General features: G+C 34.6%; 1 protein-coding gene across 2 annotated transcripts in view; it reads left to right on the top strand.

Annotated features, from left to right (window-relative positions):
* Positions 1-12,037, top strand: part of BMAL2 (basic helix-loop-helix ARNT like 2) — a 37,825-nt gene that overhangs the window by 3,698 nt on the left and 22,090 nt on the right. For both annotated transcript variants that reach the window (XM_082045301.1, XM_082045300.1), the window contains exons 2-5: positions 4,971-5,118; positions 6,068-6,103; positions 8,399-8,437; positions 11,073-11,230. In XM_082045301.1, coding sequence (XP_081901427.1) covers positions 4,971-5,118; positions 6,068-6,103; positions 8,399-8,437; positions 11,073-11,230 — 381 coding nt within the window. The remainder of the gene's footprint in view (positions 1-4,970; positions 5,119-6,067; positions 6,104-8,398; positions 8,438-11,072; positions 11,231-12,037) is intronic.

The following is a 12,037-nucleotide window of genomic DNA, read 5'->3' as shown; positions in this document are numbered from 1 at the left end:
ATTTCTATTTTAATAACTCATCTAGTTAGAATAAAGAACTCTTATGTGCTACTTTAACTGTAGTCACTTCTAACATAATTTTGACTTCTTTAAACTTGTCAAAGCTTTAACTTCTAGCTAAAGGTTTTTATGTATGCCAGGAATATACATTTGGAAAATACACATTTTAATAGTCTGGTTATTCAAAAGTTCTAACAGATTATTTTTTTTTCTTTCAAACCTTAGGAAATATGTGTCTGTGGTCTTAGAAATTTCAGTTCAAAGCAGCTTTTTTTCTTCTTTCATTCTGCCAGAAAATGTTTCAAAATAAGAAGCTGGATTGAATGTACCTTCTTATTCTTAGGAAGGTTGTGCCAGTGTTACCACATTGTTAACTCAAGCAGCTGCAGAGCTTGAGTAATTCTCCAGGTCTGCTGTGTACATTTATTCACAGACTATGAAGAGTGCCTCCCAAAGGTTTCATAAATGTACTTATTCATTGACATTTTATTTCAAGTGTATTTTACTGTAATGTCCTGATAGATAGATTTCAGTGTTCTTTTTTAAACTGATTAAATGAGGGCTGACTGACAGCTTTTTTATTAATTTAGGAATACTTACATGACTTATATTTTTCTGCTGATTTTTGGAGTGCTTATGTGTATCTTGTATGATTTCTTTTTGATGGTTCTAAAAAGTCTAAATAATGTTTTAATAGTAAAGTAATATCTTAGGAAAGCCTATGAGGAGTAAATCTAGTCAGAAAGGTAACCTTTTATAGGGGGGTGAGTGGGTCATGAGGTAGCAGTGCATAATTAAGGCAATAATTTTGAAAAACTGTCTTGGACTTAAACTTGTATTTGACACAAACAAGTGCTGTCTGTGGCTGTTATGTTTAAGAATTGCATGATAGTTCTATGGCCACCTTGAGTGGGATTCATCTCACTTATCTTCAGATGTCGACAGAGAAGATAGCCAAGTCTGAGCTAGTTACTTTGGTTTTTGTGTAATTACTGAATAGAGGTAGGCACTCTTGGTCTGTATTTCATCTAACCAGCTGTAGGAATCTATTTTAAATTGAGATGAATCACCCTAGAAATGTTGTATTTCATCTAGCCAACTGTAGGAATCTATTTTAGGTTGAGATGAATCACCCTAGAAGTGGCATCTTTCCTCCAAGAAGGACTAGAATGGCTAGTTCAGATGTGGACATCTTTGTTTGTTCAGATGAATCTCACCTTTTCTGGCTTGTGAAGTTTGGCCATAAGCCTCTTCTAATAGGTTGTATTTGTTTAGGAACTGAGAACCTAAAAACTGTTATTGGAGAAAACAGCTCAGGAATATGGCATGTGTTTATAAATATTATTGTCAGTAATTGGAAAAATGTAGAAAGTTTCCTAAGCCTAGTTTCTTAATGTGTTGCATGTGAGTTACACAGAACCTTTGCTGAATACAGTTCATTTCCTATGTCTTTACTTTGTGTCCCATGCATGAACAGAAAATTCATATGGCTCATTTGTAGTTCACTTCCCTGCCAGACCCATTGGGGACTGTAGTTTTTTTTCTTTTAGAAAAATGTAAGAGAGGTTATAGTTCGTTAGGGCATGGTCTTGATGTTGATGTAATGAGACCTGGATATATTGATAACCATTCCTTAACTAATGTGTTTGCCTGATGATGAAATATACTGAAGTTAGTGTCAAAATAATAGTGTTTTATTTTTTATACACTTACTGGGTATTAGTTATTTTTCAAATGGTGTGTTTGTGATCTTTGGATGCTCTTTGCTTTTTTGCGGAGAGAATTATTACAGTGGGGTTTTTTTCCAGTATTACTTTCATCTGCCCTGATGTGCATATAAAATATTTTTAATTTTTAATATAGATAAGCATATATGCTTAATAGTGAGAGCCAAACATAGATCACAAAAAGACGTTTATACTTGAGGAACTATTCACTTACTGTTAAAATTCAGTTATCATTATGCCAGGGCATTAGCAAAACTTTGAAATGAACAGTACTTTTTAAAAGTATCATTTCTCGTTTGGAATTTTATTTGACTTTCAAACCAGACTATTGTATGTAATAGCCTTTGGGGTGGTAAAATATCTCTATTTCAATAAAAATGTTTCTAGTAAGTTAAAAATTGACTGATGATATTGTTTTTTTCCAAACTTATAATAAAGAGTGGTCTTTCTGGATATTACTTTTCATGAAGGGAAACTGCTATGAAACTGGGAAACAGTTTTGCTTCCTATGATCTTAGGGGTGTTTGTTTTTGATGTTAATGGTATGAAAATGTTAACAGAAATTGAAAATATAAGAAATGCAGCCAGGTGCACAAACGAAAGGTAAGAATCCAGCTTTTTCCTGTCATGGGAACACACCCTGGTTATTGGCATGCGTTCTAGCTCATTCATTCTGTGAACCCAAAGATTTTTAAATCCTTCATCCATCTCTCCTCAAGTGGTATAGCCGGAGGAGTAAAGAAATCTTTCATCACAGCCCACATGAGGTTTAGACACTCTTCAGGGAGAGAGTAAGCACCTTGGAATCACCTAGTATCATAATGATAGCTATTATAAAGCTCTAAGAGATTATTTTAAAGTGCTCTTACTGATTTCTCAAAGCTGACTTAGCTTTATGAACTGTTTCTGTCTTCTGCTTCTTCAGTAGGTATTAAAAAGATTTGCTCTTGTATGTGAAATTCCAAATAATTACTTTTCTACTAAGTTGGGTAGTTCTGAAGCTTTAATTTTATTTCCCTGATGGTTTTGTGTTGTTTGGTTTTGGTTTGTATTGAGAACTTTGAACGATATATATAAAGATACATATGTGCTGTATGGTATACATGTCAGAGGTCAATACAGATTCTTAACCTTATATTTTTGTCTAAGATCAACCAGCTATCTTACTGAAGTTATAGTTACATGGAATTGAACCGGCATTTGGTTTGTCATAGTGACAGTATTTAGGATTCAGTTTATCACCTAAAAATTGTAGCATGGAAGTTCTTAGTACGTCACTGTTGCTGATAATCTAAACATTATTGGTATTCTTGGCGAAGAAAAAGAGGAAAAGAGTGGTGTTAGGCAATGTAGAGAAGTACAGTCTTCAGAATTTGTTGCTTGAGTGTGAGGAAAACACAGTGATTATTTTGATAATATGAAGGATAAATGGGAGAAGCTATAATTGGTGCATTTCATTTTGTTTCTTTAAAGGGAAGTGGTTCAGAAAGCAGGCTAAGCATCTGTGTGCAAAGGAGTATTTAGGTCAGTGGGTCTGTTCTGTCCTGCTTTGTCATAGGACGAAAGGATCTGTTGTGCTGAAGGCGTTCTTGTCTTTGATACATGTAGGTTTCTGTTTAGTAAGTACTCTTTGAATATGCATGAAGCATTATTATACTTCAGTAACTTAATCTAGTAATTATAGACTGCTATTACCTAAGTGAATTAAAACTACTCTTTATTTATAAAGAGTTCCTTTGGAAGTGTTGAAGTTTTCTGTTTGTTTTATAATTGCACGAATTTATAGCTGAAGTATAAAATGACACTATTATTAAGTGATGATTAATGATAAAAATATTTCAAACATTACCATTTGTGCCCTTGTAGTGTTTATTATGCAATTTATTTTTACATATTTTTAATTTCCATAACTTGAATATGTTGTATATTTGAAGTAACCAAATTTTCTTTCTGTTACAGATGCCCAAGACTGTTACTTATTTAAGTATTTTTTGATTCTTTGAGTTTCCAATTCTCTTTTTGGAACTTCCTGTGTGACTTAATGAGTTAAAGAGCTTTCTAAAATAAAACAGGGGCTGACTCTGTGTAGTCTGACTTGGTAGAGAGAGGATTAGCGGAAGACCAGGCAAGCTGTTGTTCAAGTATTAGCCTATTTTCATTTAATTCTCCGGAGTAATAGTCCAGCAGAAAATGAGAACATAGGAGGTAATTTTTCTGGTGTAGGATGTGCTTACACCTAAGAAGAAAAAAAATTTCAGTCTATATAGTTCTTTTTGCAGACTTTTACCTATAATTTACAGACAACACAGCTAACAAAAAATATATCCAGGTTTTCTCGCAGCTGGATTTTGAAAGTACCCATATTGGTTTTACCTCCTGCTAAAAGTAGGAGATGCTCACGTCCTTAAATAACCTCTCTCAGTCCTTCATTTGTCCATTCATAGAGTTAACTCTTCATTGTTTCTAGGTATATCACATAGGATACTTTCCTCAGTAGCATAGGAAGCCTAAAGGTGTGCCTAGTTTTGCTGAAACAGAGTTAATCCTGATTGTTTACCAAAACATCCGCTGTATGATTCTTTGTGATAGTTTTGCACTGAGATAGGAACAAAGTGATTCCTGAAGGCAGTTTACCTTTCCCAGTAGATCTCTAGGATTAATTTGGCTTGTGAATTTGCTTCTATCCCTCCCAGAAACAAAGCAGGTTTTATTGAGAGAATTGTGAAGTCAGCTTTGAGATAGAGCTTGTCAAGCTTTCAGTTTACATGGCTGATGTTATGTGCAATTGTAGATTTGTGTCAGAAACTTAGTTGAGGCAAACTTTCCTTTTTTTTGATATCCAGCTTTCTAAAATAACTTTTTTTTTAGCTAAAAAAGCAAACATTTTTGGAATTGAATTTAGTGTTAGTCACAGTATTTTGATCTGCTAGCTAATACTACATTTTGCAATTTTGCAGTAGGATATTTGAGGTGCTGGAGGATTTAAGTGTAGTCTGCTTAAGATTGTGTGAGGAAGAGAATAGGTATATTTTATATTGCATTGGTGTGTTGAGTGGGTTGACAAGATCATTACAGGATGTGCTTTTTTTCTGTATTTAGGTTGTAGCAGTGCAACCTGTATTTTTTGTGTCAGATGCATAGAAGCCACCCATGGTTAATTTTTTATTTTCCAAATGAAAATCAGAATGGATGCATGATAGATACAGCTTGTACTGGACACTGAGCTTTTTTTCTCATTCACAGATAATTTCTCGATAGATGGAAACCCATGCATTGGTTCTGGAGTCCCCAGCCTCATGAATCCAATAACTAAGCCTGCTACAACCACTTCTTTCAACAGTTCCGTGGCTGAGATTCCAAGGAAGCGCAAAGGAAGTGATTCTGATAACCAGTAAGTAAATTTATTCTGTATATGTCTCAACATAAATTTGAGACATCACCTTAAAATGAGAAAACAAGATTAATAGTTAAATTCTTGGATCTAGAACTGCAGAATCAGAACTGCTTCTTCAGTGACCAGGGCAGCCATTTAATTAAATGTGCCCAAAAAATTAGGACTGACCTGCAGTAGTACTCAGTCTTTTTAAGTGGGTCACACCTGACCACTGACATGATACTGTTGACTCTTTTCTCCTGTTTTATACCTGCCAAACAGACGCCAGTTAACCGAATAATCTTTTACATAGAAAAATATTTTTTAAGTAACATCTTCAAAGCTTTTTTACTTAGCCAGAAGTAAGGGACATGAGTCAGCCTGCAGATCTAGTGCATTACAAATATCTCCAAACTAGTATGACAAATCCACCTTTAAAAAATGGGGAAAGGTAGGAAATTTACACATATTTGCGGTTATTAAAGCAATTATCTGTAATCCTTGCTTCTTCCATACATCGTCCTTTGATCTTCAGAATGTAGCTATACTGTGGAATTTGATATAATTGTCATCTTGGAGATTGAAGTGTATCTTGTAGTTCACTGAATACTCCAGAAATACATTAGTTTCTGAAAAAGAGTCTCCGTTCTTTTTCAGTAGCACTTGTTGATTTTTACCTCTTCAGTAAAAGTGGTGGTTTGTCAGTAGTGTTTCCCTGAAGTCTGGATCTCTCTCTAATGTCATGAAACTTGTGTCATAAAAAATTTCACATCTGAGTTGAAATACTAATTGAGGAAAGTATTGTTTTATAAGAACCAGTAATTAGTTTCTAAAAGCTAATGTTCTTGCTGAAAATAACTAATTAAGTGGGGTTTCCACTAATATTTTTCTGTGACTTGATTTGGGTATGTCAAGTCATCTTTTTGTGCTTCAAACATTTTGCTTACTTTATTACCTGTTTCTGCAGGGATACGGTTGAAGGTGATGGTGATCCTCAGAAAAGGTACATTTGATAAACTAACCAATTTCTGTTTTCATTGTTATAAATATGTCATATAGATCTGCTTGGCTAGATGAGCTGTGTGATTTGCCTTAAGGAATGCTTTCTCTACAGGCAGGTCTTTGTACAGCACAAGGTGATACACAAATAGATAATTAACAGGAGGGATAGGCCCATCCAATGTTAACGTTTTCTATTATTTCTTTCTAAGAAGACGCTATGACTTGCCTGTAACTTTACCAGACTCGTTAGGATAAAATAAGAATGAATGAAAGGTAACAGTTAAATAAGACAACTAGAGAGGTGAAAGAAGGGTCTCATACTCTTCTAGGACTGATGCATATAAACATTTTGTGTTCATTTGTTTTATCAAGTGCTATTAAAAATAGAACTACCACAGCTCTGTTAAAATAATGCTATTACAAAGTGACAAACCAGAGTTAAGATTGGCTGTGCAGCATAAATAAACCCTTTGTGTGTATACGTAATGAGATAGTTATTAATTACATGATTACTTTGTTGTGATTTCCTTTTCTGCACCTGAATACCCTACTTAGAAAATATATTTGTTTATATGTAGCTGTGCAGTATTATTTTCTATCCTTGTGTTTGGTGTGTGGCTTATTTGGTAGCAGAAAAATCTCTCTTTGGGGAGAAATTGTTTCTTTGTGGATTTTTCCATGGTCCTCGTGATAGAAAAGTGTGAGTAAAAATACTCCTGTCTTTAAAACCCTCTGCTTCCATTTTAGAAGGAATGGGGAAGTTTCTTTAATGAATCAGCTGAGAAAGACGAAAAGGTGGTATTACTTGTTTTCTTTTTCTGTGTTTACAGAGTCAAGGTAGTTTCAATCTACCCAATTATATCAGTACCAACAAAGCTGCTAGGACAGAGGCTATATAAATCCATTGAAGGCTGTGACTGATTGATGAGCAGCAAATTTGTTCTAGTTTCTTCCCCAGGTGGAGCTCCTGAGGGAGAAGGAGAGTTAGTTATTAGGCCACATGATGCTGCATTGCAGTTGATCTGGCTCCCTCTTGCCTCTGCTCCTCTTACGGTCTTCTGTTAGAGTTTGTAATACATGTGCATTTCTGGTAAAAGTTCCTTTTAAAGTGAAAGAAAAATACTAGTTATTGCTAGCTCATCTAAATACGAAGCTGTTTCACTGAAGAAAAGTCCTAGGGTCTTGTGAGCTCAGCCTACTCCTGTGTTTGGGTTTATCAGCCTGTCTAGAAGATTCCTGGGTTCCAGTGAAATCCCAGGTTGAAAAGCTGGATCTCTGAATCATGTTAATTTGCCTCTGGCTGCTGGATCCTTGCCAGAGTCAGTGCTTAGTTACAGGTAGAGGCCAGCTTTTGAGGTCTTTCCTAAAGCTGTGATTTCCAACTGTCCTCCTACTTCTGTTTCCTCATAGCAAGCACTTGCTGACTGATTGACCTGTCTCCTTATCCTTCTGGTACAACAAATGCCTCTTCTAAAATAGTCATAGGCTATCAGGTCTCTTCTCTGTAATGGAGATTAGAGTACTGCATGAGGTGTTTCCACTGTTGAATTTATAAAAAAGCCAAAGAACCACTGTAGAAAGATTTAAAATATTTGCATCAGTTTTTCTTTTAAAGAAAATAGTAGCTGGTATTTGTATGGGAACTACCTCTCTGCAAGTACCAAATTGCACATACTGAGTTGGCAAGATACTTATTAGGCCACATTCTGAAATTCTTAACAGATGGTAGTGAAGAATACAGTCATCTTGGGGAAGCAAAAAGATCATTGCCCTTGTTTGAATTGTCCTTTACATTTTCCCGCTGCCAGGTGTTTATCACAATACAGACACTATGATTGTCTTGCATTTACAATTTCATTACAAAGACTTTCCAGCCATTGCTGTATGGTATGGGAAGATATTAATTTTTGCTTTTTATGACCACAAGCCAATTCAAGTGTATTTTCTGTCCAGTCTAGGCTTTTAAAATTTCATATAAAAAACCAAAATCAAGCCTGGAATTAATTTACTTGAATGTTTTATTGATTTGTTTTTTTCCAGGATAGAAATAGCCCTATATTTATGAAATATCCCAATAATATGTTCACGTAACTATGGATAATGGAAGTTATGCTTTGGTCTCTTTCCATTATAAATCACTTACTAGATCATTTTTGTTTTAGGAATTTTTGTGGGTTTGCTTTTGTTAGAGCCATATTAAATTTGTAGCATTTTCTATATCTTCTTGAATTAATGAGGGAAAGAAGTGCCTGGCATTAAATATGCAATGTTAAACTTGATATCTTATTTTCTCTAGGAATGAAGATGAAGAGCATGTTAAAATAAAAGATTTCAGGTATTAATTTACAATAAAAGTACATTTTGCTCGTAAATACTAGGATTCAAAATATTAACAGGTGAATGTTCGTTAAAACTGTCAGATATTAGAGTAAACTTTTCCTTTTTCCCCTTAAATGTATAGTAATTTTTAGAGTCTCCTTGAGGATTTTATTTTCTACTAATTTTAATGGAAGCTGTGTTGCAGAATATCTCAGATGGTTTAGCAAAAACCCGAGGTTAAAATTTTCAAGGTGAGAATTAAATGCAGTATAAAGGGAGGAGCTGATCCTCAATCTATGTGAATTTGAGATTTTTTTTTTCTAGATTTCTCTACACTTAAAGGTATTTAAAATTTATCCTGCGTTAAAATAGGTTCAGCTAAAGCATGACAAAGTTGGGTTTTATTTGTTCTGGAACAAGTTTTTCTATAGAGAATTATTCTGAATTTGCCATGCACTTTGAATTCACGTCTTACCTTAATCCAAATAGAAATCCACGTAAATCACTTGTAAGATTTGAAATGTTGTTGACTGAATGCAGTCATGATTTATGCAAACAAATATTTTAAACTATAGACAGGCCACTTAGCAAAATTAGAGTTGTTTTATAAAGTTGTTTTTAAAAATAAGTGGTTTTCATTTGTCATGTGAGCAAAGGTGTCAAAACAGAAATACTGTCATCTACTGTGCTGTCAAAAGCATTGTTTATACGTATGCTAACTAATAATTATGAAGTGTTTTTGTAATTTAAATTAAATGGAAGAAATGGAAGTGTTCCAAAATATATTTACAAGATTTTTTGTTTAACTTTTTGTTTAAATTAATTTTTAGTTATTGAGTATCCCCGGTTGTTATACAAGATTCTGTTTTGTATGTTGCTCTAATAACTTTCATTTTGTATTGTTAATTTATTTTCCTTCAGTTTTGGTTCATTAGTTGAAGGAAAAAATAATTAGAAGACATCTGAAGCTTTGCTTAACAGTTGTCTCCCTCCAATATTTTTCACAAGTTTATTGGAGAACTTGCTTTTCTCCCTTTCCCTTTGTAACCAGGGAATGTAACAGCAGACTTTTTGATTCATCTAGTCATCACCTGAATTTCTACATCCACTTAGTCAGGTTTCTGTAACTTCTTATTGACTCTTTGAGATGTGGAATATTGTTCTTTTTCCCCAAATGTTTGTATTTGTCTTCCTGAGGTTCACAGTTCAGGGGGCATATACAATATATGACTTGTCTGTTACTACCTGACACAAAGGAGAAGTTAGGTGAACTTCTAGAGCTGAGAATAACTGGTAAAATTAAATTTAAAAGGCTTCATAGAGGAAAAAGCTAATTGATTGGATAATGACCCAGAACTGTTTGTGTGGAGGGCGATTTATTTTGGGGAAAAATAACAAGAAGAATAAAAGACTAGGTCTTTACAACTGTACTTTGTTCCTTCTCAGCAGCTCAGGCATAGTTAAGTTCGTTACCTTTAATGCTTTCTGTTACAGTATACCTAAGAACAAGAGATTTGGAGATCAGTTAACCAAAACATGTTGTCCCTCAGTTTGGTTAACTACCACTTTGGTCTCAATCAGGAAGGAAAATAATCTTCATTTTAATTGACTAGCTTGTCTGCTGGGTAAGAAGGGAACAGAATGAATTAAACTTGTTTTGATCTGCTAAGAGGGTGTTAGAGGGGAGCAGATCAGCTAGAAAAGCTAACATACTCCACTAGAAAGAATTAAAGAGAAAGTGACCTAAGATATAAATATATTTCTTTTGTGCACTGTCATGTGCCTTAGAAGAGGTTTTCTGTGGCTGATCTATTGGATAGAGGCTTACCAAGAGATGAAACCTGAGGCACAAGGTATACACAGAGGCTGAAACCCTTTCTACCACCTTATCAGGTGAATGAAGGGGAAAGCTTTCTAAAATACCTCTGGTGAAATGAGATGAGACATAGCTTTTTCTTTGTTTCCTCTAGTTTGCTTATAATCACATATAAATGTGCTGTCTGTTGCTTGTGCTGTGCTATGAATAAATCGTTGTGTTTGTGTCTGTCATTAATCTGAGTAGTTTTTAAGGTAATGAGATAACAAGAAGACATTGCTTATCTCAGATTGTTCTGAGTTTGCATAAAACAGACTTCAGAGGCACTTTAGCAAGTTCTTAGAGCATTCTTTGGCTTTGTTTTGTGGTGGGGTTTTTGTTTGTTTGTTTTTTAAAGTAGCAGAATGAATACTCCATTTTAGTTACACAGGCCAGGTGGACATTCGGTCAGGGAGCAGAAATGTTTTCCAGTGATTACTAATGACATCAGCAGTTGTCTGGTATACAGTAGGATGTCAAGGTGTTCACTTGGACTTCAAGGGTCACAAGAAGAATTTAACTTTTATAAGTCTTCATAGCCTCTTGTTCCTGGTACATAATCAAGTCATTGCTTGAGGTTTTTTTTCCCCTTAATATTTCACTATTTCATTAGTATCGTCATTTCTGCTTTGTTCAAATAAATCCAATGCAATTGTCAAATACAAGTAGTGTACGAAAAACTGCTTCATTGCAGTAGTATCTCTTGTGATATGTTCTCTTCCCAAAATTGAATTGATTAATATTATGGGGAAAATCATGTGTTCTATATTGTTCTTAAAACATTTTTTCTTTTTAGAGAGGCTCACAGTCAAACAGAGAAACGAAGAAGAGACAAAATGAATAATTTGATAGAGGAATTGTCTGCTATGATACCTCAGTGCAATCCCATGGCAAGAAAGCTAGACAAGCTTACAGTGTTACGGATGGCTGTGCAACACTTAAAATCCTTAAAAGGTGGGTTTTAGGCAACTAATCCTGAAAGTACGTGTTCTATCAGGAGTTATACTGTGTGTCTTTTTTGATGTTAAATAAATCAAAGGTCATTCTGTGTATCCTTGCTGAATTCAGTTCTGAGTCTGTTCTTCATTTAAAATTATGTGGTTCTGTAGCTTCCAGGCTTCATTTCTTCATTTTGCTTAATAGAACAGAAAAAAGCCACCCTTCAGTGTCTGATGTTTTTTGTCTGCTAAGGGTATGCCTTGCAAACAAGTCACTCCTTGATTCTTTTTAAAAACTACAATGATCAAGCAAGTCGGTCTTTGATTATTTTCCAACGTGTTCTGTGATCTCTCCACTTTCCATCATACTTTCTGTAACAGTAACACCTGTGGTGTTGTACGATGCCAACAGCTACAATTGTTAGTAGAGAAGCGAATGGTCTTTATACGCCTGTTTGTTATTCCTGTGTTTGTAATTGCCATCAACCCTTCCTCTCTGTACTGGAATTTTGTGTTTATCTATTGACTTTGAAACTTAAAATATCATGGAAAAACAAAACAAACCCCAGCAAAACAAAAACATCAAAACGGAACACAAACAAAGAACAACCAAAACTAAGTTTTGAGAAGGCTTTAAGTTGAAGGCAAAGTCATTTATAAATATCAGATAGTCCTGATGAGTTGTTTATCCAGTGTGAGATTACTATAGAAGTCTTCTCAACAATGGGAAACTATGTTAATGCTTACTTAAAGAAACTGATATAAGTAGTTGCACTGCTAGGAAGCACAGACAACTTACTTCAGTGATCGGTTAAGTCTTTTA

This window comes from Streptopelia decaocto (genome assembly GCF_964273445.1).
Source record: "Streptopelia decaocto genome assembly, chromosome: 1".
NCBI lineage: Eukaryota > Metazoa > Chordata > Aves > Columbiformes > Columbidae > Streptopelia > Streptopelia decaocto.
The sequence above is the reverse complement of the archived record's forward strand: the minus strand, read 5'-3'. Positions and strand labels throughout refer to the sequence as shown.